At 31.6% G+C, this 26,939-nt stretch overlaps 1 protein-coding gene across 1 annotated transcript; it reads right to left on the bottom strand.

The window, feature by feature from the left end:
* Nucleotides 1-14,906: 14,906 nt before the first annotated feature.
* On the bottom strand, nucleotides 14,907-26,265 carry LOC123665221 (dopamine receptor 1). The gene is made up of 6 exons (XM_045599556.1): nucleotides 26,187-26,265; nucleotides 25,428-25,608; nucleotides 23,426-23,554; nucleotides 17,634-17,879; nucleotides 15,770-16,017; nucleotides 14,907-15,214 (listed from the first exon to the last, which is right to left on the bottom strand). The coding sequence occupies exons 2-6, from the start codon at nucleotides 25,478-25,480 to the stop codon at nucleotides 14,907-14,909; spliced, it is 984 nt and encodes a 327-aa protein (XP_045455512.1). The 5' UTR covers nucleotides 25,481-25,608; nucleotides 26,187-26,265.
* Nucleotides 26,266-26,939: the final 674 nt, after the last annotated feature.

Below are 26,939 nucleotides of genomic sequence, written 5' to 3'. Positions count from 1 at the left end.
GGGGTCCGGAACTCCGGAAACAATAACCGGGGCGTTTGTGCTTCTGTGTTGTATACAAGCACAAATGCCAAGACTAGAGCAAACATCTGTATGGGCAATACAAAAGTTTGTCGTGTGCGGGGATCGAAACCGCAACCGCCAGCGCAACAGCTACAAACCAGTACTGTGACCGTTGCGCCAACGCGTCGTCAAAATGTAGCAAAATCAGCCAGTAATCGAATATTTCATCATCATCATAAGCTCACGGATGCCCACTGCTGGGCATAAGCCTCCCGTAAAGCTTACCACGACGATTGGTTCACGCAGCACGTATCCAGCAGCTTCCCGCTACCCTGACCAGATCGTCGGTCCACCTCGTGGAGTGCCTGACAACGCTGCTCGAGCATTGTGTACAGGTCTTCCAAGGTCTCAGCCATAAGGACTACGTCATCGGCAAACCGAAGGTGGGTAAGGTACTCGCCATTGATGTTGATACCGAATCTTTTCCAATCCAGAAGATTGATAGCGTCCTCCAACGCGGTGGTAAACAGCTTCAGGGATATAATTATAAGTTAGAGTATAAGTATCTCAGCACCTCGACGTACCTGCAGTCCATTTGGCACCTCTGGAGAGCCTGCAGCACAGCCCATGTCTCTATCGAATCAAAGCCCTTCTCATAGTCCACAAACGCTAAGCATAATGGCAAGTTATACTTCTCGGTCTTCTGTATAACCTGCCGCAGCGTGTATATGTGGTCTATGGTGCTAAAGCCTTTACGGAACCTGGCTTGTTCGGGAGGCTGGAAGTTGTCAAGCCTGTTTGCGAGAAGGTTCGTAGTGACTCTCGAAAACAGCTTGTAGACATGTTTAGAAGCGAGATGGGTCTATAGTTTTTCAGCAGGGCTTTATCAACCTTTTTGAAGAACAGCACCACCTCGCTTCTATTCCGTGCCATTGCCTCGAAGATGATGGAATTGAAGAGCCTTTGGAGGACTTTCAGTATTGGCTTTCCACCCACTCTCAAAAGCTCAGTTGAGATTCTGTCATCACCCGGCGCCTTGTTGTTTTTAAATTGTTTAAGAGCATTACTAATCTCGTACAGGCTGACGTCTGGGATTTCTTCGGTTTCGTGTCTTGTTAGTTTGGCTCTGGGGTCGTTTGCCTTGATGTTGGCGAGTTTCTGTGTAGTCTATAACTGCCCTGCCCGTAGAAGCTCTCGATCTCCCTCAGGATTTCGGGCTTTGACGAGATGAGGCTGCCATCGTCGGCTCTTAGCTAAGCTAATTGGCTTTAGCCAATAGACAGATCTCGTGCGAACACTTTTGAGCCTTTGTTCCGCTCTATGGCCTCTTCAATACGTTCAGTATTAAAGCGACAAAGGTCGCTTATCAATAAATTAATCGTTCGTATATTTAAATTTCACTGTCTTGTGACTAACTGAGGTAGGGCACAGCAGGGACTGACTGGGGTAGTACCTCGATCTTACAGAAGATCACAGCTAAATAATATTGTTTTCAAGCAATATTGTGTTCCTGTTGGTGAGTAAGGTGACTAAAGCTCCGGGGGGAGGGGGGGTTAGAAGTGCAACGCGCTTGTGATGCTTCTAGTGTTGCATCTATAAGCTACGGTAATCTCTTACCATCAGATGAGCCGTACGCTTGTTTGCCGACCTAGTGATATAAAAAAAAAAATAGTATATCAATTTATATTGAGTGTATTAATATTGAAGAAACACATTTTAAGAAAAGCCCTACACGGAGAAAGAGAATTATGCCCCGGAGTAGGATGTTGTTACTGACTGTATTAATCAATTAATTAATAATATTTTGATAGCTTAATTGTACGGTGTTGAAATCATAATTATTGAATTATTGTTAATATTTTTGACACAATAGTACATGCAAGTTTTACTAATAATAATAATAATGATAATAAATATAATAATACTAATAAATCTAATCAATACATCTACACAAATAAAAAAAAAATGGAGTGTCTGTAATATTAAAATAACTGCTTTTTGCTAAATGCATATGGTACACGGTACATATACAAAATAATATTTTTTACAATTTTTGTCTGACCGTCTGTCTGTATGTTTCGGCTATTATTATTATTATATATTAATCCCTGAAACGGAATACTTTTATTTTAGTAATGTATTTATTATATAACTCTGCGACCTGAAAAAAACTTTTTTGTTAAATTCACGCGGACGAAGTCGCGGTCACAGCTAGTATTAATATATAATAGTTTTTCTCTAAATATCAAACTATCAATCTATATCATCTAACCCCATTTTCAGGAAATAAGTATTTAATGCTATTATTAAAGGTAGTTCGCAATATCGTAAAGAACTTTTGTTAATGTAATATTAAATACACTATCTGGAGTAGTTATCTTCCGTTTGCGTGCCTTGCGGAGTAAGTAGTGGTAAATTTAATAATTAAGTGTATGCGATGCCGCTTAAACGAAACTACACGAGTACGTATTTAGTAATTGAGAGTAATTTTCAACATATTTTCAACTACATAATACTGAGTAGATTATTTCTTTAGACTTTGAGATTCTATTAGTCTTATCTTCTGTCGTGTTACATAGTATATTCTTCACTAAACCGACTTTTATATGTAACTGGAATTAAGCTCGATTCGTGCATTTTCTCTTCATTTGTTATATTGTAATATATACGTTATCTCCTCTATCTTATATAATCATATGACTTAAGAAATTCGTCTTCTTGATAAGTCAGAATATGCGCAAATCTGCTGCCTAGTAAGATTTCGTCAATATCAAAGCTGAGTTTTAAGTATTTTCCTCATTTAAATTTTTTTTCCTAAAAGTTTTCCCTCGTTAGGACAACCCCTAATATTACAAAACCGAAAAATCTTATCTGAAGAAAAAGATTTTCAGAGACAAAAAAAAATAACTCTAAACACTTAACTTATAATATAGTTTAAAAAGTTGAGGTAGGGTACAGCAGGAAATTTCAGAAGATCAATTTAATTAATTACAGAAGATCACAGATAAATAATACTGATTTCAAGCAGTGTTTTGTTCCTGTTAGTGAATAAGGTGACCAGAGCTCCTGAGGGGGAATTGGGGATAAGGCCGACAACGCGCTTGCGATGCTTCTGGTGTGTGTGAGTTGTCTATATAAGCTAGGGTTATTACCATTAACAGCTGAGCCTGAGCTTACAATCAGGTGAGCTGTGCGCTTGTTTACCGACCTAGTTATATATAAAAAAAGGTTTGCTTTGTCCTTAAAATAACATTAAAAGTGAACTTAATTTAAAACATTTCATAGTTCAACAAGTTTTTGAGGACAACAACAAAAATGTGAAATCAAAACGCGACGAAGTGACTTGAATTTTGAAATAAAACAAAAGATAAGATGAGACACAACTACGACGAGAACATTTATAATTTAAAATGTAACAATGGGTATCCAAATATATATTAAACGAAATGTTTTAGAATCTCTCATTATTAAATTCGAAAAGAGTCATTTTATTTATTGCTGTACGGTGTTTACGGCGGAGAAACCGCGTTAGCGTAACGGTCACAGCCATGGATTGTGCCGGTTGCGCTGGCGGTTGCGGGTTCGATCCCCGCACATGACAAACATTTGTATTGGCCATACAGGTGTTTGCCATGGTCTGAGTGTTTGTGCAGACCTTGTGGGTCTCCCCACCGTGCCTCGGAGAGCACGTTATTCCGTAAGGAAAGTATGAATGGGGATCTGGATGTGTCAAAATTATTGACACTTGATATCCAATTGTTATGTCTGCCCTATATTTGAATACTGGACAAATTTTACATTAACGGTTATAATTATCGTTTGAGGAGCCATATAGTAATAAAAAATAATAATAAAATAATTTTATTTGCTCAAATTATGTGGTTTACATTATCTAGAAGCCCTGCGACCTGCGCTAGCTTAAGAAAAGCTGTGTTACAGGCCACAGTGTCTTCCCCAAATATTAGTTTATTGTTACATAATCAGACTTTGCGTTCAGATAGCGAAAACATAAATGAAACTGTAGACAAGGATGAAATAGAATTTAATCTTTTGACCTTATTTTTAAGTGGACTAAGTAACAAGCTATGATGGGGAAAAAATTGTTTTAGTGAATTTTATTCATCAATTAAAAAAATGACATGGCCATCTCAAGTTACTGAATAATAATTTCGCTCAAGCGAATCTGATATTTAATTTTCACGATTCACGGTTCAGCCTGTTACATCCTCTGCTGGGCACTAGCTTCTTTCTCCATGTAGTTTCTATTCAATTTTAGCCGCTGAAAATTAGTTTACATAGTTGCATAATAAGCTCTGAAACTGAGTTAAGATCTACTCGTACTCAGCTCGCAAGATGAACCTGTTTTTGACAAATATATATTTGCATAACGGTTTTGTGGTGAGTGTGTTGTTGAAGTCCTGGTACAAGTTGACTTAGTTGTGAATATTAATTCCAAATTTGCACTGATTTCGATAAAGTACGAAATTGCATATCTAGAAGAATGAAAATTAAAAAATATATCGCGATAAAATCCGAAGAAGTTTTTTCATTATAATGAGTGAAATTCGCGTAAACATTAGAACACAATATTTTTCACTCATAGGTTTCCTCCATACTACTTTTCTAATAAAATAACCGTAACTGAAAATTGGAGTATTGTAATTTGTTATTAAATTCATGTAAATACGCGTATATATAAACTTTAATTATTATTATAAATTTATAACTATCTAATAATAATAACGATAATAATACACTCTATCGTACACCAAAAACAGAAATGATACATAGCAAAGAAAGAAAAATATTAACAATATATTCATTAGATACAAAGGGTGGCCTTATCGCTAAAAAGCGATCTCTTTCCGGCAACCTTAGGGCAAAGGAAATAGTCTAGCGTCAGCATAGGTGTACAAGTTACAACAAATTTAGTATAAATATTTAATAAACATATACATACATACATACTGACATATACACCCACGTACATGCATACATACATATAAATACATATATACATTATAATTATCTACTGAGTGACTTTTTACTGAGTGTGCCGATTTTGGTGTTTCTTTATTTACGAGAAAGCTGGTGCTTGTCGTTTGCTCTCTTTTAAATTTGAGCGAGATCTGACTATTGTTTTACCGATTATTATTTTGATACTGACCAATTATTTAACTATACTTGTCAATTTCACCTGATGTCATTTTTCTGTTTTTGAACAAACACAATTATGGTATGTAAGATATGGAACAAGGTTCCAACTTCGATGTTAACGGTCACGGTTTTGTATTCCAGTATGTATATTTATTTATTTGTACATTTAATCCTAGCTCAATTAATAATAAAATATTAACCATTGCATTTGAGGTAGCACAGAACTGAATCATTTTAAATAATAAACTGTACTCGTTCCTATTGCAACTCGGTTTTATAGAAGATTACTAGTGTATATATTTTAAAAGCGCATTTAAATTTTATTTTGGTACAAGTTTGATATTTGATTCACGTATTTGTAATGCATAAATAGTAAATAAAAGAGTATATAGTTTCTTTAAATTGGGGTAAAATATTTTAATACTATTTCAATACTACTTTCACGCTTTATTGTCTGCTTAAAACCGTGTAGTCAAAAAGATTTAATTTCAATCCACATTTTAATTTTAGTTCATTTAATAAAATTAAATACTTTCAGAAATGTGTTTCACATTTTTAAGAAAATAGGCTTAGCTAAGAACAAGTTATAAATCATTAAGTGGTTTGTGGTATTCGAATAATAATAATAATAATTCGAATAATTTGAAGTGAGTACTTTTTATGTCGTTGTATCATCAGGTTTTGTCTTTTTTTTTCAAAATAAAAACTTAAACCGTAAAAAAAAATCAGAATATTCATAATTTAGTAGAATTTTCAAATCATAAGATAGACGCGTATGGTATATAATATGATTGCGGAATTCCTCATAAGATCTATGAAGTAAATAATTTTCTGATCTCATTTGCTACAAATTCACAACAAAATATCGTTCCTAATCCTGTTTCAAACATTCCGCGAGTCGTATTTTCGCAAATAAAACCGACTAACGGTCCCTTTTGAACGATAAATTCGATTTGGAAACTTTAAAAACTTTATTGGAGTCCGCTCTCGAACTAAAGTCGCCGTTAAATCCACCGAGTATTTGCGTTACGGAATTCACGACTCGATCACGATTTATCCGCGATTCTATTTATCACTCCACACTTACTACTCAATAGCTCATAGTGTGACCTATAAAGTTTACTGAATAATAAATAACGTCTAAATAATTTTTAAATTTGGACTAATCGACCCCGAAATCACACGGTCACCAACCCGCCTGCCCAGCGTGGTGACTATGGGCAAAACACATGAGTTCACGTTATTTTTGGCGTAAGCTTGTGGAGGCCTATGTCCAGCAGTGGACTGTATAGGCTGTAATGATGATGTAATGATGACCCCGAAATTGGCTTATTCGAATTCTTTTATTTTACACAGTACTTTATTGTTTCTTCATAACAATTTTGTTTTAGTTATTATCGTATGAATCTGTCAACTTAATTGATTTAATGATAACAATAAAAAATCATTTACATAGATATGACTTCGCTCTGCAATATATCTCAGTGCCTTTTTTGCCCTATGAACTACAAGATTATAGAGACACGGAGATCATTGTTTTTTCTTCTTAGCTTAAACAAGGATATCTATTAAAACTCTTAGTCCTTAGTGATAATGTTACGCTTGTATCACTCAAGCCGCTTAAACAGTCTTTTATTACTTAAATAAATAATATCTTCTCTATTTGTTGTAGTCCAAGTAAAACACATTAAACTATGGCCATTCTATGCGTACCTATAAATAAACGTTTTGACGGTTTCAATATTTGAGATTAAATTTAATAGTGTACATACCTTCTATATTATTATGAAGTAATGCGTTCTTTTTTTTATCATTACAGCCTATGCAGTCCACTGCTGAACATAGGCCTCCACAAGTTTACGCCAAAAATAACGTGAACTCATGTGTTTTGCCTATAGTCACCACGCTGGGAGGGCGGGTTGGTGACCGCAGGGCTGGCTTTGTCGCACGAAGACGCTGCTGCCCGTCTTCGGCCTGTGTATTTCAAAGCCAGCAGTTGGATGGTTATCCCGCCATCGATCGGCTTCTTAAGTTCCAAGATGGTTGTGGAACCTTGTTATCCCTTAGTCGCCTCTTACGACACCCACGGGAAGAGAGGGGGTGGCTAAATTCTTTAGTGCCGTAGCCACATAGCACTTATTCATATTTTTTTATAGTTCTTTTATTAACGGTAACGATATCTGGTGCCTGTTTTAACGTACAACACAAAAGAGGTAATTATGTTTGTTCATAAAACGAGAAAACTGAAGCCGTCAACTCAAACAAAAGTCGATATAAAGCGTTTTATATATAAAGAGTATCTCGAAGGTAAACCAAACAATTTGAACTCTGTTGATTCTAATTTAATGTCGAGTTTTATCACCTTCCGTGTTTATACATTTCAAGCAATTTTAATCAAGGCATATATATAAATATCAGGTTTTTTAGTAGGTTTATATATATTAGTTTGTTATATATATAATATATAATTTTTTTAAAGCATTAAGCTTTTATTTTACAAAATATTATACATATTTACAATTTACAACTTAATAACTAAATATTTACAGAATAGTCTGAATCAAATCATGGTCGCGTAAATTTCTGCTTTGTGTCACGAATAATTCCTCATTGCCTTATACTTTTTACCACGCTTTTTATTAGTTTTGGTTGTATGTATGTATGTAATGGAATCTTTGAGCATAATTTTCACCAATTTCCATAAGTTTAATTAATTTGAAACTTTGCACACGTATCAAGGACTGATGACATTGCAATAATTCAATAACAGTTTCCTAATATCCTTATTAGGACCACTAGGATTAATAAATTCTTTCGTGGACCCTATGAACCCTATTCCTTACTCTGAATTGAATTATTCTCTTAATAACTTAAATTTTATTATAATTTTATTTTGAAGTAATTAATTATGATTGATTTTTCGATCTTCTACTACTGTAATATAAACTCTTTGTAATTAAAAATTATTTTCTATATTTAGTTCGCTATAAAAGCGTGTTTTTTTTTTGTTTTTTTAAACTATAATTTATTAAACATACACCGATCTGAATAGTAAATAAAATCGATTTTACTACATCGCGTTGTAAGTGTTTATAATACAAAGGAGAGTTCAAGTACTATTGACGGTATTGTGTTCACTAGTTTCAAGCCGCAAAATAAAAATAATGCAACCACACGCCTAGAGTGAAACGTCGAATTTTACAGACGCTTTTCCCAAAGGCCTTTCCGGTAAGTCAGACCGTATGTAGCTTAGGGCTTCTATATTCAAGATAGATTATATATAATTGTGTTTGCTCGCAAACGAAAAAAACCCGACTTCAATTACACCGACGAGTAATATAACGTAGATCGACGAAAAAATAGTCAAGTAACTGCGTGTTATCAAAGATTACTCAAAAAGTAGTTATCAGATCTCAATAAAATTTATATGTGACCATATGACAAACATCAGCTTTCTATTAAATTAAAAATTATTACAATCGGTACACCCAGTAAAAAGTTATTGCGGATTTTCAAGAAGTTCCCTCGATTTCTCTGGGATCCCATCATCAGATCCTGGTTTCCTTATCATGGTACTAAACTTGGGATATCTCCTTACCAAAAAAAAAAAAGAATTATCAAAATCGGTATACCCAGTAAAAAGTTATTGCGGATTTTCAAGAATTTCCATCAATTTCTCTGGAATCCCACCATCAGATCCTGGTTTCCTTATCATGGTACTAAACTTGGGATATCTCCTTTCCAACAAAAAAAGAATTATCAAAATCGGTACATCCAGTAGAAAGTTATGCGGTATAATACAACGTAGGTCGACGAAAAAAGCGTCAAGTAAAAACGCATTATTAGATATAGCTCGAAAAGTAGTTGTTAGGTCTCAAATAAATTTAAATGGGACCAATTGGCACACACCACCTTTTGATTAAAAGAAAATTTGTCGAAATCGCTCCACCCAGTCAAAAGTTCTGATGTAACATACATAAAAAAAAAAATAAAAAGAAAAAAAAACTACAGTCGAATTGAGAACCTCCTCCTTTTTTGGAAGTCGGTTAAAAATCAAGTCATGTTGAAGAAAATATTTAAAATGATATCATTATGTCATATTTTTTTGAAAAAAGAATATGTGTATATGTAATTTTGTTTATTGTGTTACTATGCATTATTATTGTGGAGCTGCTTATGAGTCACCTGATAAAATTTTATTAAAATTAGATTCGATTTTTAAAAAGCGGTCTATGACTTGGCCATTTTTCTGTTCAGTCATATATTTTTCAGGCTTCTACTAGTACCATATGTATAACTTAGGTATATATATATGAGCTATAAGTATTATAGAATAAAAGATATAAAACAAAAGTTATCATCTTGTTACCTACATAATTTAAAAAAAAAAGACTTTGATCTATGCCAGTATTGCCTGGAAGAGGTTGTTTTTAAGCAATAAGGCCGCCTTTTGTACATTTCTCAACTAATTATTGTTAATGTTGTTTATTTATTTTATTTCTTGTTTGATGTACAAAAAAATAAATATTAATATAATGGTAAATACTTTAGGTTTTTTTAAATATAACTAAGTCGGCAAACAAGCTTACGGCTCACCTGATGGTAAGCGATTACCGTACGATACCGACGCCTGCAACGCCAGAAGCATCGCAAGGGCGTTGCCGACCCTATCCCCAATCCCCCCAGGAGCTCTGGTCACCTTACTCACCAACAGGAACACAATACTGCTTGATCAGTTGAGACAGTATCATTTAGCTGTGGTCTTCTGTAAAGTTAAGGTACTAAACCAGTCGGGCTGCTCCATACTTTGAGCAGGAAATTTCCTGCTGTGCCCTACCTCAGTTATCATTATCAGTCAGCATTTTAACTTTCCAACTACGCTTAGGTTGTTTGTTCTAGACAAAGAGTAATCGGCGTACATACATAAAAAAAATAACAAACAAATTAATAACCTCTTCCTTTTTCAAGTCGGTTAATAAAAATGATCTCAAACTAAGTATATGCACTAGTTTAGAAAAAAATGTCCATCGCTATATTTCTTTGACACACGAAAGACGGCGATGCACAATTCAAAGTGAAATAAATACTTGAAATGGGGTCAATCAGGAACAAAGCGAACTACGGATGCAGTTTCACAACCAAGAACGAGTTTCGAATTTTATATTTCAAATGTTCTGAGAGATATTTCGAAATTTATTTATCTAAAATGTCTGATTTTACTCGAGATATATTGGATTATGAATTTCGAAACTAGATTATTTTATCGGATAGTGAATGTGTATACATTTAAAGTTCATAAAACATTCCTTAATACAACTGATTTTAATCAAACTCTTGCTTAATGTTATGTAAACTTTCATAACACAAATAATTAGACTTTATTTGTGAGAGAGTTATGTTTTAGTTAATTTGTAATAGAAAACGCAAGTACCATTATAAAAAAAAAAAAAAAAAAAAAAAAAAACATGGAAAGCACGTAGAACCGTACTTAAATTTTTATTTTACAATTTTTTTTTATAGACTTAAGAGTGATTTTGATTCTCAGTGTTAATAAAAAATAACAGGTGTTCAATTATCCATATAATCTTCTGTTTAAGTTTCCAATATTAAAACGTAACAGTCATTATTCATATTATTATTATTATAATTCATATAAATCCATTCCAGAATTAAAAATGCATTTGGTTATAAGTTTATAAAATAGTAGGTTCAAAAATAGGTTATAGAAATAATAATCTTATTTTAAATATAATATTATAATAAATAGATACTCAAAATTTAATTATACATAATTTATATAAATAAATAAAAAATAATAAAACAAAAAAATAAAAACAACAAAATAAAAATAAAAATAAATAAAACAGTTTTATGTTACAAGAAGATAAACATTGATATTAAATTAAAATTACGTAAAACGCCTACGTTGTTTACAAAAAAAATACCTGAAATAGCAGACAGTTTAATGCTGAAGATTCAACAAACGTGTCTCATCTCAAGTTGGAAGGCTTTATAAATGTATATATTTCGAGTTTGGAAGATTTAGGGGATTGTTGTTGCAATTATATGTATTGGAACAATTATGTCATCTCTGCAGACAGAAGTTATTTATATAAATGTAGATAAAAATCATTTGATGTTAAAAGATAATAAGTTTCACATTTATTACAAGAAAGTTTAAAAATAAATACTGCGATGTTTTTTCTAGATAAAAATTTTACTTTTTAAACTGTATTCTTATTTTATTTACTTGTAAAATACATTTTTGGGTTGGTTTTGTTTACTTAACGGAAGTTTATAAAATATTCAGCAACAAAGTTTTGAGCCACATTATTTAAAATTTCGGGGATCATTATCTTGTATTGATCTCTGCACAGCTGTAAAAAAAATTATAAGATATTTTTAGAAAAAATTATTAGTCCGTATTTCGTTTCCAATTTATTTTGGCTTTAGTCATATTATAATTCAGTTAAATTTATTTTAACTATAATTATCGTGTATTTATAATTAATGTTTCGTAGAGTGGTAGATGAAAAGACACATTATACTTGCCGACACAAATTGATCATTTGACACAGAAGACAGTGACAAAAAGCCATTAGAATCAGATAAGAAAGCCATCAATCATAAATGAATGATAGACAGTGCGATGCCAACAAGTTCAATATTGACATAATTTTTTTATGAAATTTAGTTTAAATTCATGAAGGTGTTTTTAATTTGACTGACCTGATAGCACAAATTACACTATGTTTCATATAATGAATGTTAAATTTTAGTTAGTTGTATGTTCTTAATTCAGACACTTTAAAATATTAAAAATCAACTTTTATTTAATTATTAATATTGGAACTTTTAATATATTTAAAGCATACATTTTTTTTAATGGTGTACTTTTTTCTATGTACATTGGATTAATAGTACTGTCTTATGGATGCTACCTCTTTTTAAAGTTCGTAAATGGAAATATATATAGGTTAGTATATGAAAAGTGTGATTATAGTTTTATTATTATAAGCTGGTTTATAGTTAGTAGGTCTAGGAGGGAATAAAAACATTGAGAATATTAATATTAATTTACTTAGTATGATTTTTACAATAGCATTAAATATAACAATTTTCTGAATCATTTACACTAAACATTCAGCTATGTTTTGCTATGCTCATAATTATCGTAAGAGTAGGACATACTTTGACATATATATTTCATATTAAATAGTCACAAATCATCATCACAAGGTAAATATATTTTTGGGACTTTTAAAACTATTTAGCATAATACACAAAAATATTTTCTTTTTACAACAGGAAAACAAACTATATTAACAAATAAAAATAAATCAATTTTAATTTCTGATACTGCTAAGCTAATAACAACATTAAAAGTGTAATGAACGCATTATATTGACGGATCATAGTTATGTCAATCAACTTACCAGAGATCCACAAACACGCAAAAAAATGCTCAGACAAAGACAAAATTTGAATAGAGAATACACGCATTCGTCATGAGAAACGAAATTGCGCCTGTTAGTTCTACTTTGTCAAATAACGTCAAATTCGTTAAAATAATTTAAGCATTTCGAGTCTGAGTATTAATCCGCATTTAATTAAAGTTAAATTACATAAATTCTACCCGTACTTGTTTTTAGAAGTAAATAAAATAAAAAAGTTATCGGACATAGCATACAGTGTATTAATTTAACAATAAATTATAATAACATTTTATACTTAAAATACAATCCATTATACTATACAAGTTTAACTCCGTATAAATACACAATATATTTACAAATAATATTTTAATTGAATTGATAATAAATACGATTAAGTTACTTTTTGTACAATTTTTAATTAATTCATTAGCGCTTTTCCCCATTAATGTAATTTTAAAACATTTACTAAAGATTTTAAGTGGAGAGCTTGATATTTGGAAAACTACGTTAGGTAATTTTTAATACTAGATAATTTATATGAGTATAATATATTTAGTTTTATAATATATTAGGTAGGTATAAAAATGTATTTAATGGGTTTACACGTGGCTAAGATATTACACTTAATTTCTATATAATTACTCTTCGAGAAGATAAGTTTTATATTAAAGTTTTAAAAAAGCTGACCTTCAGGACCACAGTCAGCTGTATTCTTGACATTAAATTATTAAAATACAAACGCTGTCAATGATAGACTACTCACGTGACGGTAGACTTTGGATTCTGCTAGTAAATGTCGCATAATCAAAAATTGCTCTGGTGTATTGATGCGTGTGCCATATACGCGTCTAAGCACCGACGCTTTGCGGGGTCGATTCCTGCTTTTGATGGGTATTTGATTTATACAAATATTTCTTACCGATTTGAATGTTTGTCCCCCCACCGTGCCTCCTTACCTATTTGAATTTTTGTCCTTATGGGTCCCCCCACCGTGCCTCGGAGAGCACGTTAAGCTGTCGGTACCGGTTCTTATCGTAGATGCTTCTTAGCGATCATTACTCTTAGAAGGGAATATATCCGCCAATCCGCAGTGAAGGAGCAGCGTGGTAGATGATCTGATCCTTATCTCTGATCCTTATCCTACATGGAGAACGAGGTTTATACCCAGCAGTGGGATATTAAAGGTTGAATCGTGAAATAAACACAGGTGTTGATAGAAAGTGAGAGGTAATAATATAATCTGAACATGAAATTTGAACCTGAATTAATTACGGAAATTTCCTATGGTGTAAATCTTGTTACTAATCTACCATTTATGCCTCTCTATGAAGTAAAAGGTTAAATCTTAATCTCAAATTTTGTTCCAAACAGAACCGGTGAATGAAAACTTCTGAAAATTTTCTCTTGGATTATGGAAGTTTTCTTTATAAAGATTTATTGTATATTTGATTTAAAATATTTCTTTTTACTAAAATCCTCACACACGCATAAAAAGGTTTATCATATTTCTTTGGTAAATTTATGACTAGTAATGTACGTAAAGGAATAAAAAATATACACATGAAATAGGAACAATTCTAACACTTTCAGAATTAAAGTAAGTTATCTTACCAACACTAAAATTCTAGAATAAAATTTCATACAATCAACTTTATTAAAGATATTTATATACAACATGAAAAAAAAAATAGGTATTTTTTATTTTTGTTTCACTACTCCTTATAGATAAACATTTATTTATTTACAAATTTAATAAAAATGATTATTACTTACAAAAGTATCACAGAAATATTAAAATATTATAGTGAAAGTAAGACTTCATAAAGACAGTATTTCTATTATTTATATTTAATATAATTATTTCAATAATACTGTTTATTGGTTATTATAACGACTTATGAAATATTTTTATTAATAACTTACATAAGTACTATAATTTAACACGTCCATATATTATCGTACATTTAGATCAAAGGTCAGTTTCTATACAAAAAAAAAAAACGATTTGTTTTCCTAACGAATAGTTAGTCCGCTTTCGTTAGTTAACGAATCTTTTTATTTTCACACAGAAACCGGGCTTCCATGTTACGTCTTCGTAAGAATAAAGTTCAAGCGCGATTTAAAATATATATATTTGCATTTCATGTTGATATGTATAATATATGAAACTCTAGGCATATTATTGCTACGTTACCAATGAAGTTATAAATTATTTCAATTTACAGAATGTACACATGTAAGAAATATTATAACAGTCTTTTAAACAACATCGCTTTTATCGAGCAGACCGTTGTTGCTGCTCCCGTCTTCTTGTCAGATGTGGTAATCACGTAATGGCTTGACTGACTCAGCTGAGGATCTGGGAGTAGGGTCTACCGCAGATAAACCCAAAGATCCACTTCTCCGTACCACTAATGTTTTCGTACCGTAATCGGTGACGAAATTATCATTTCTCGTCGGTGTGTTCGCTTGCACTGTCTGATAACCGCAGCATGGTGGATATTTCGATGTTAGGATTTTTTTAAACGCCTCTCGAAATTCGGTGTTGAATATGGAGTAAATGATCGGATTGAACGCTGAATTTGAATAGCCGAGCCATGTGAGGATTTTGAAAGCGAGATCTGCAACGATGAAATTGATACACATATTGATTTTAAATGTTTTGATTGTTACTTTTTTTTTATAGTCGTAATACATCACAACACAATTTATGATCAATTGAGTGTTCGACTAATTCTATCCAACTTTTAATTTATAATATCCATTTATGACCTATTAAATCAACATTTACAATTACATTAATAATAAATACAGTTTGCCCTGTAATTATCTTCAAAGCTTTTTCATTACGCACTTGACCCGATGCTGACCCAGTAATTATAATGGCATCTCGGATGCCATTATGGTATGACTCCCATCAGTAATTTTCTTATCACGTAGCCCAGGCTTTTGATTTAGATCGGTCATCATTTATACGGCTGAAATGTTTTTCTTTGCTCCATTTGGTATTATTCGTTGGGTTCTTTATTCAATTTAATCACGTGTGTATGGAATGTTTTAATATTATGATATCAGAAAGATATACGATAGACCGGAATTACTGGAGTGTTATTAATGGTATTAAAAGTGAAAAGTGCGCATCATTTTACATTAACTTTTACCTTATTTATGCTTACCTGGTATGCAAGTCTTGCAAAACGCAGCAACAATGTTCACGCAGAAGAATGGCACCCAGCACAGAAGAAAAACCCCCATTATAATGCCAACAGTGATGGCGGCTTTGTGATCAGACACATGGTAGGGTGATGAGTGCACGTGAGTGTGCACTCTAGTTCGTACAGACTTTGTGCGGTTGTCGGGGAGTTGTACGGTTCGTGTTACAGCTTTGATTGATTTTACATGCTTCTGTGCATAGCAGTATAACCTATGAAAGAAATTAATATTAGTTGTGTTTACTTTGTCAACCCATCGTGTATTGAGGATCCAAAAAAAAGGTCTATACCAAGATTTGGACACTTTGCAACTTGTAAATCAATATTAATCACATTTAATTTCATCAACCGACACGAACAGATAAAGCGGTATAGATGATAAAGCCTGTGCAAATGTGATGCATTTATACTCTGTTACATTTTACAGAGGATCTTTGAATCTTTGAGTTTATCTTGTAAAGATGCTATAAATATTAGAAGAGGAATGAAATCTCAGTCTTTTTTATATTCTTAAGTTAATAAAATTCTATTATATTTAATTAAATAGAAATTGTATTGAGCTAGGCCACACCAGGATATAACCCGCTCAAAATCTGGAGCAGCCCATCTAGGGGAGTACCTCAACGTTTATATTATTAAAACTAGCTGTCCGCGACTTCACGCGCGTGGAATTAAAAAAAAATATTATTCAGTTCGCAGAGTTACCAAATAATAAATTTCTACAATAGAAGTATCCTAAGTTACTCCTTATTACATCAGTTATCTGCCAGTGAAAGTCCCGTCAAAATCGATCCAGCCGTTTCAGAGATTAGCCGGAACAAACAGACAGACAGACAGACAAAAGTTGTACAAAATGTTATATTGGTATATGCACCATGTATACATCCATACTAATTTAGTAAAAAGAGGTTATTTTAATATAACAAACAGACACTCTAATTTTATTTGTTTATATAGATTATCATCAAGTATATACATTGTTTAATGTTTGACCTATCCTATAAATTATGTCAAAGTACAACAAGTAGATAGTAGATATAAACTCACCTTCCTATTTGCTATTATTTAATATTCATAAGATCAAGATCACTAAATATTCAACGTAATAGAGACAAGTCCAATAATCTTAAATATCTCGTTGAAATATTTTATCAATCTCGGTATAAACATCAAAAGCACATAATTTCTAAACCGACAACGTGACACGTCGCCTCAGTAATGAGAAAGGCATTTGGCACTTACTTAACCTAAACGGTTCAATTAATAACACATCAATCACTTGAACTTCTCGGTTAAGTGCTAAAATTTTGCTCTTAAATTATATTTGAGGCTAAAGTATGGATAACTATAATTTTATGGTAGATAGTTTGATACTGTTCGATGTCAAAATGATATTGGTGACAAATATCACACTTTTTATGTATGGAAAATATGTATACAATTATAGATTTGCTAAATGAAGTGATTAATTTGCAGTAACTAATAAACTTGGAAATAAAGCATCAAATTTTGCTTTACAGCCCAAACCTTCGTAAATATATACAAGTTTATAGACAGTTATGAATGCCTAAATTTTTTTTACAATGCCGATTACAGCTTGCAAAACTTCACCTTACAATTTGAATGTTAATCCAGATACATATGTGCACTGGAAACGTACTTTTTGATATAATTATTTGTATTTAGATGTTACATTTCTTGTAACAGAGTAAAAGTGAAAAAAGACAAGGAGAAAATAGGCTAGCGTCTTAATCTAATAGTAGGTGTCAGAATATATCTAAATTGTTCTGATATTTTAGAGAAATGTATTAAAATAATAAAAACTCACCTGCAATAAATGCTTATCATGACGATACAGGGCAGTATGAACGATATACAACTGGATACCACAGCATATGTTGGTGTGAGTACCAATGCACATGTTGGGTATCTTGGTGGTCTTTGAGTGGTCGTGACCTCATCTGGAGGACGATGTAGACCCAAGGATATTGGTAGGAAGCTAACAAGGACAGCCAGGAGCCAGATCAGGGCGATGGTGACGATAGCGACTCGACGAGTGACCCAGCGACCGTATCTGTAAAAGATGGGATCTGTTAGACATTTCTTAGTAATTTAAATTAACCTTGATAATTTAAGTAGGTATATAAAAGAGTAACAACTGTAAACATATACATTTTAAAGGTAATATTACTGATGTGAGAAACATATATATTAAGAGCAGTAAAAAATAAATAAATTTTGTGTTATTATTTAATTCCTTATAAATAAAAGACGAAACGTAATAAAATACGTTTAATTACTTTCTTGTAAATAAAAATAGACAAAAATGTATTAAGAAAAGCAATAACATTCTTTGTTATTCTTAAGAAAAATTATATTGTTTTAAAGTATATTTGTAAAATAAAAAATATGGACCTTTTATATTTTACGATAGCGTAAACCTCTCATTTTAATAAGAGCCTTTAGAGCGGTACTAAAGACGTTGATGGGAGAGGCTCAGGTGTAAAGCTGGTTGAAGACTTTCCTCGGATTATTATTTTAAGAAAATAAATCTTAAGTAGTAGTTTTTTCAAAATATTTTTTTTTTATTTAAAAATTTACATCCACGGGCTCAAAATGCCGATGCCTTTTGTTAAACATGCATTATAATTATATTAATAACACAGGCGATTTGTCATACAAACTACAGATCGACAGTCCTGTGACTGCCTAGTAAAACTAGGACGTGGCTGACGACCGACGCTGACGGTTTTTTTTCTTTTTTTTCCCTTTTAAATACTCTTTGATAACTCATTATTCATTCATTCATAATTTCTGAACATTTTATTCATTTTCTTATTTATTTCTATTATACACTTATTTGCTAGTTATCATATGTGTACACTTATTTCCTAGTTACCATATATTTACACTTATATTCTACTTACAATATACACTTAGCCTTGTTAGTAAGGGTTTGTTTTTTATATATATATTTATTTAGATATAGCTATTATTAATATTTATCTATATTTCTGCTATTTACTTACATTCCGCTACATTAAATACATCTATATAATTATATATCTATATCTAATTTATTTGTACATTAAACGCCGCACTGTGTCACTAATTCACAGACACGGACCCCACGCCTGCCCTCAGCATCTTGAGCAGAGCCCATGCTAGTGACATATCACGCTTCTAGATAGTTCCTTTAAGATTGTGCTCTAAGACTGTTTTCGTCGAGGCACCCAGCGCTCGGCTAACGAACCTGCCGATTGCGTCATCACCGTCGTCAGTGTAGTAGACACAGGTGTTAGTGTGTCTTGTCAACGCTACTTTCGCATGGCACACTGTCGTGGATTTGTAGCGCAACAACACAACATTTACAAAATAGTTAAGTAAACGCTTGCAAATATTCTACGGTTGGGCTAAAGTCAGTTCTTCCAACGAAAGTAAGAGTATGATAATCGATTTGTATTCCATTGCTTATTGGTGCATATTAAAACATACAACACGTACATATGTAATTATATATTTTGTAGAATACGACTGAGAATACTCCACGAAACTTTTATTTCTCACTTCAAGTCTATAGTTATTCATTCACAATACACACTTTTAACTACATTGAATACGATATGACATTAATGACTTATACGCCACTTATCGAGCAGCAACGCTAGCTGCACAATAATTTAACAACAACTGCTTCTTAACTTACAAATTATCATATTTATAGGACAACAATCCCGCCGATACATGACAAAGATGGCGACTGACCATACAGAAAATTAGTATTAACTATTCGGAAGATTGTATCTCCATCTTTATGTTCTTCCGGCACTTCAACAAATAATAATCAGAATAAGAACGATACAATAATAATAGTTACAGTATTTATTGTGAAACTACCCTGCAAAACAGATAACAAAAATAGTGACTGACTAATCGTAATTATGGGTATTAACCATTCGGAAGATGACGTCACCATCTTTGTACTGTTCCGGTATTAAGCGAATAAACAATAAGATTAATATCGACACAAAATCCAATATTTTAATAATTGTCAGAATTACAAATTTAAATGCTAACAATTTGTATATCGCATTAATAACGCGTTAGCGCAACGGTCCCAGTACTGACTTTTGGGTGCTGCGCAGACATTTGCGGGTTCGATTCCTGCAGATGACAAACTGTATTAGGAATACAGTTGTTTTAAGCTAAATTAGTAAACGAAAATCTAAAATCTTTAATTCGATCAAAAAGAGTCATATCGCATGCAAGACCTTGTTTTAAATTATTTTATAACAGTCTGTGGCGCTATTATTTCAAACGACGCTATTTTCTGTTAAAAAGGTCTGAAACGTAATCTTCTGAGTGACTAAAATCCAGGTCGAATAAACATTGTCTCAAAATGTACTCACAGTGTTTTTCTTCATTTAAGAGTACGAAATTGAATCCGAGGTTTCGGAATAAAGGTTCAGAATTCTGTTAAGTGACCATTGCGATTGAAATTTGTATATATATAAATATTTATTCCTTAATGTAAGTGCTCCTTTTATTGATATCCTAAGCACTCTTTGAAGATTATCGCTATCATATATAATTTATGTTATGGTATTGGAACGAAGTGTCTTATCGCGCGGTACACGCACTGAGCGAGATGGGAGCGAAATAGTAAATAATTGTGTTTGCTCGCAAACGAAAAAAAAACCGACTTCAATTACATCGACAAGTAATACAACGTAGATCGACAAAAAAATAGTCAAGCAACTACGAGTTATCAAAGATAACTCAAAAAGTAGTTATCAGATCTCGGTAAAATTTATATGTGACCACATGATAAACACCAGCTTTCGATTAAATTAAAAATTATCAAAATCGGTACACCCAGTAAAAAATTATTGCGGATTTTCAAGAGTTTCCCTCGATTTCTTTAGGATCCCATCATCAGATCCTGGTTTCCTGATCACGGTACCAAACTAGGAATATCCCCTTTCCAACAAAAAAAGAATTATCAAAATCGGTACATCCAGTAGAAAGTTATGCGGTATAATACAACGTAGGTCGACGAAAAAAGCGTCAAGTAAAAACGCATTATTAGATATAACTCGAAAAGTAGTTGTTTGATCTCAAATAAATTTAAATGGGACCAATTGGCACATACTACCTTTCGATCAAAACAAAATTTATCGAAATCGGTCCACACGGGCAAAAGTTCTGATGTAACATACATAAAAAAAAAAAAAAAAAATACAGTCGAATTGAGAACCTCCTCCTTTTTTGGAAGTCGGTTAAAAACGCAACAAGACTTTTTCTCGAAACTTTTTTGCTATATTAAAGAGATATAGATCTTAAACATATGTGTCATATTTAAGTTACCACAAACTAATTACTGCTGTAATTGAAAATGACGATTCACCGATCATAACTGTTGTTCATTTTTATAATAAATAATTAATGTTTATTTCTAAAATTATGAAATTTATAATTGATAAAATAAAATGTGTATGTCGGCGCTTGCGCTGTCGTATGCAATATGGCAAGGAATTTGTAAACAACAGATACGCCGATCGCACTACCTAGCACATCGTTTGATACTGACCTACCCTCACTCATTTTATTACTCGAGTAATACTGACGTGTATAAAATGACCAGAGCAACCACGCTTGTTGTGCGCTTGTTGTACCCTTCTATTGGCTTAACCTAGACGATTTTGATACTTAATTTGTGAAAACGAATTAATTGTCTCATATTATATTACGATCTTTAATTGTTAACTAATAACTAACTTGTTTTACCTTACATTGTAATTAAACAGTATGACCTTCTTCCTCCATATACATTTTTATTGGTAATTATCTTTCATCATCCAGCTTTTAATTTATCATCTTTATTATTTTATTCCATATACAGCTTTGTTCTTTTTCATATGTATACGCTTCACTCTTTACGTTAAATCATTATATATTTAGAAAGGTAAGAAAATTTAATTCAGTTCAATTGATATTGAACAATGTGAAATATGACTGTATAGTAAACATGTATCAAAAATCGAAAGGAACTTCGTTTCGACATATGATCCATAGACACTTATGCCGTATTTTAATAATAATCTTTTGCTTAGAAATATACCACTACGTATTAAATCTGACTATATTCGATACTGGTAAAATAATGCTTGAATGAGAACGAACAATATTTTTGAATTGAAATTTTATCGTACTAATTAAATTGTAACTATTGAACTATCAAACGACTTTTACAGTTTGTAAATTAAATTAAGATTTATTTGTGTGACGTTTAAATAAAATAATTGTAATTATGTGGTGTCATGGGACCAGGTAGGAACGAAGTTCCTTCAGAAAGTATAGAAGCAACACAATTTCAAAAAAAAAATTGAGTTTTATATATATCTGCTAGTTTAGTATCACATTTTTTTCAGTTCGGTCGCCCAGCCAAATGTCAAGCCTGCCGTAAGGAACTTCGTTCCAATAAAAGAGAAAGCTATTCTATGTATTTATTTATTTATAAGATCACCAACACGCTGTACACTGTTGCTACATAAAATATAATAATCAACAGTAATATGACTAAGTGTCAGCAAAATTACAGGTGACAACAACATGCAAATGAATAATAGTAAAATTAAGAGAATAATAGAAGAATAAAGATTAAAGTAAGAGAAATATCAAAATATAATAAAATTATAGTGTCAGTATTTGTATTATTCATAACTTTATTTATAGACAAAATAATAAAATAATATATCCTTAATATGATGTTTAAAAAAATCAAATAGGCATTGATAAAATGAAATAGTTTGGAAATACAAATAGGAAAATAATCTAGAAGGACAGAGAAAAGGTTTTAGAAATCGAAATACTATTTTAGTATTAATATGATCTATTTTGTAATAATTAATATATTTTGTACTGAATTGTTTTCGTATAACACTGTACTACAAAAAGAAAAAGGACTCAACGAAATGAAATAAAACAACTTTTGGTAGATTTGTTTTGTAGATTTGGTAGATTGGACATATATATATATATATATATATATATTTTGTAGTTTTTGACTTTGCTTGAAATAGAATATAAAAATATCTTAGTTAAGAACTAAAATAAAAATACTGTAACATTTTATTTTCAAGGTGAAATAAAATAAATCTTTTCTATTGTATGAATTTTCAACATTACATAAGTAGATTATGTTTATTAGTTTAGTTTTATAAAGGGGTTATTAATTATGTCCATGTTTTTACAAGTTGATTACTCGAATGATGATATGCTGCCTTTATCAATAATGTATATAGGCCACATTAAAATTCCTTATGAAGTGAAGTGAGACGACTTACAATACGAAATACTGAAATGTTTAACGTTTAGAGTACTTTTATCATGTACCTTTGAACAAATATATAATATAGATGAAATTCTACTATCGAGAAATTAGTACGTAAAAAGTCTACACAGAACAGCTTTTTTAATTAAGTCTAAAATGGAATGAAATTCTTTGTGTTCGTATGTTTAAACTTTTTCATGTTCATATAAAGCAAACGTTTTATCATCAACAACGAGTGTGTGCTAAAATACTAAAAATAGTGAATAGGTATTTATTACACAACATACCTTAAAGGATCTTTTATATGTATGTAACGGTCGAGGGATATCGCGCAGAGGTTTAGTATTGACGCGGTGGAACACATGACGTCACACGCTACCCATGTATCGCAGAATTGCTCACCGAACACCCAATACCTAAGGAAAAAATAACATAAATTTTTGTTACAAATAAACTGGCGTGGTTTAGGCCTTACTATTAATAAGTTTTAATACTTTTTAGATAAGTAGATATTATTATAATTTTCTCCATACATACACGCGTACTTTGTAAAAGAAGGATCAGAGCTTAATCCACCACGCTGCTCCAATGCGGGTTTGTGGATATATTCCCCTTCTATAAGTAACGATCGTTATCAGGTGTACATGATAAAAATCGGGACCGACGGGTTAACGTGCTCTCCGAGGCACGGTGGGGAGACCCACAAAAATATATATAAATATATAATGTATAATATATTTATAAATATTATATTGTTATATAAATATATAATCAATATCAATAAATCCCAATAAAAGTTTAGTTTTTGATACTTCTACTTAAGAGCCATTTCACAATTTTACGCTCTGCAAGTTTAGGTAAATTTGGTCGCATCGCGCGAGTCGTACGAGCCGCGCGATCTTTGTGCTAGTACGTATAGTGTGACAACCAAAAGACCATCGTGATCATTTTCTGATGTATAATAAAAATTATAACTATGGTATAAAATGTTTTTTACATAATTAATTTGTTAAAAATTTCAAGTATGTTATATAACAACAGTCAATAAATTTAAAATAAAATAAAAAAAATCAATTTTATGAAACAATTTTTTTAAATTGATTTAGTTTTTTCAGTTTACGAATGAATCTAATATTTACGATATGAATAAAAAAGCATTTAATGACATCGACACCGACAAACATATTAATTAACAAATAACAAGACAAACAGATTGAAATGCCTATTTGTATTGATAGTGTGAGAAAAGAAAATTAAATTATACATTTGTTTACAGAAATTATCATTATATTATTTTACAGTCATTTTCGTAATATGTTTATTTTATTTATATTTTATTATGAAAGTATCAAATGCGTTTTATCCGCTATAACAACAGGCGCTTGGCGCGTGTGAGCGAAAGAGACGGCTGCGCAGAATTTGGCGTGGACCTTACCTCTAAGAGCGCTAGCGCTCGACTGATTTACCGGGCTTGATGCGTGGCAATATATACTATCTTTTTATTATTTAATATAAAATGTATTAAAAATAATTACATCTTTTAATTATTTTTTTTGTATTCCATAATGATGTAAGTTTACTTTGATGAAGATAGTTCGTTAAAATTTCTTAGTTTTCTAAGAGAAATATCGCTTTTAAAATTGTACTTATTTGGAAAATATTCGTAACTTTAAATTTTTTTTATCGTTTAATAGAGATACAAATGGAATAAAAATCTATGATAGTGGACAACAAAATTATATTCCACATATTATGATATTTTTTTAAAATGGTTTCAACGTAGAGGTTATTGAAAAGTAGGACTTCAAAGTATACATTGCGACCGTTTACCCAGGGAGGAGGCTGATGAAAAGGTTAATAATTTTATACACATAATATAAATCAAAATTCTGATCTGACTATGGACTACAACAAAGGTTGCTCTATTATATTTCAAGAATATAAATTACATTATTGCATCCAACACTGAGATTAACGACGTCAAAATATTACAATTTCGCGGATTGTTACCGATTTTTGTGAAATGGCTCTTAATCAAATAAAAGAATATAAAAGTTAACAAAATTGTAAAAGTCACTGTTTATGGTTGACAGCGGTCGTTATTTCGATCACTGCTAATAACGAGTGTTTATTTAATTAATAGTTATGATGTCATGGTCTGGGAATTTATTATGTGTGTTTACGGACACATGACATAAGAACACACTATCACTCCTCCATCCTATCCTATTATCATCATCCGGTACTAATTGTAAGTATTTATTTAATGTGATCATAATTGTAACTTACCCTAATAAATCGTTGACACCTGCAAATGTCATGACAGCGGCTGCGACCAGCATGTCAGCGATTGCAAGCGACGCTAGGAAAAGGTTTCCAATGCGTCGCAACCCCCTATCTGTATATATCGCGATGCAGACCAGTATGTTACCGGCTGCACTAACGAATATCAGAAGGGACAGGAATATACCTAAAACAAAACACTTCGAATGAACTAGTTGTAGAACTAGTAACCTTCAAATATTAAAATGTTGGGTTACAAGTATATAAACTTATAGTTTTAATAGTATTTTAATTTTTTCAAAAACTACGAGACATTTGATATTTACGTTTTGCATATAGTTTGATATGCATTTAATATTTTAAATTATTTGAACTAATTTATTATCATAAATTATTTAGCATCTTTAGTATAAGACGAGAATCAATTCAACTGATTTTAAGTGGATTAAATTTGAATTTGAATCACAATTGTTAAAATTTTGGCTCCACAGTTATACCAGTTTATGGGTTTAATAAATTTACTGATAAAATACAAAAGAATTTCACGCCACAGCTAAACAATTCCATATATTAAATTAACTGGTAAGTAAAGGATAAAGGGTTATGTCACAGCTGTTACAGCAACAAGAACTAAAAAAATCTTATTAGCTAGCTTGCAGTCACTTAAATTACGCGTTTTTCTGGTTAAGTGGTTAGGCTTTTAATGAACTTTGTATTTAAATTTTACGTAGAAATATTTCTTATTCACATGGTTATTAAACTTACCGACAAGCAAAATAGACAGTAACGTAACGGCATCCGGATCCTCTGCATCTTCGTATTCAACCGTTGTGTCGTTGATCAGCGCCACCTAGGAGCCAAAACCAAAACTAATTTTATCCAGAACTGTGTAAAACATGATATATTAATCTATCCGAATAATTATATATTTGTATGTGTATCTATACAAATAAACAAAATTGGACTGTCTGTTTGTAATATTAAAATAACCACTCTTAACTAAATACATATGTATGTCTGTCTGTCAGTTTGTTCCGGCTAATCTCTGAAACGGCTGGACCGATTTTGACGGGACTTTTACTGGCAGATAACGAAGCCTTTTTTGTGCCTATTTAGACAGTAGATCTGAAGTAGTAAGCTCCAGTTGTACGTCGGAGCTGACACCCATACTTTTTTGTATATAAAGTTTATAAATAAGTTAATTGAACCTGTTGTCTTATTGTCACCAAAGTTTCTTAAATATAAACAAGGGTTATCTTAATATGATTCCGATAAAGTGAAGCTTATAGAAATGTCAACAACTTCCCTTAAAAAAATATTTCAATTTGAATTATTCGCACATTTATTTTTTCGATTTCCGGATATATAATTTTTTCTTTGATCCTATTTCTACGCTTCGTTACGTCATTCCATTTGGAATTCCTTTTTAATAAAAAAAATAAAAAAATAAATGTCAACATAAATATAAAAAATTGGGGTGACTATGTCAAAATAGTTTAGGATACAATTTTGGTGTTA

This window comes from Melitaea cinxia, chromosome 23, assembly GCF_905220565.1.
Source record: "Melitaea cinxia chromosome 23, ilMelCinx1.1, whole genome shotgun sequence".
Taxonomy (NCBI): domain Eukaryota; kingdom Metazoa; phylum Arthropoda; class Insecta; order Lepidoptera; family Nymphalidae; genus Melitaea; species Melitaea cinxia.
Note: the sequence above shows the minus strand (reverse complement) of the source record. Positions and strands in the feature narration are given on the sequence as shown.

Coding starts and splice junctions, on each gene's coding strand:
- LOC123665221 (XM_045599556.1), bottom strand. CDS start 25,480: ATGCTGGTCGCAGCCGCTGTCATGACATTTGCAGGTGTCAACGATTTA. Junction 23,555..25,427: donor GGTGTCAACGATTTATTAGG/GTAAGTTACAAT, acceptor TTTTTTCCTTAG/GTATTGGGTGTTCGGTGAGC. Junction 15,215..15,769: donor TTGCAAGACTTGCATACCAG/GTAAGCATAAAT, acceptor TCATCGTTGCAG/ATCTCGCTTTCAAAATCCTC.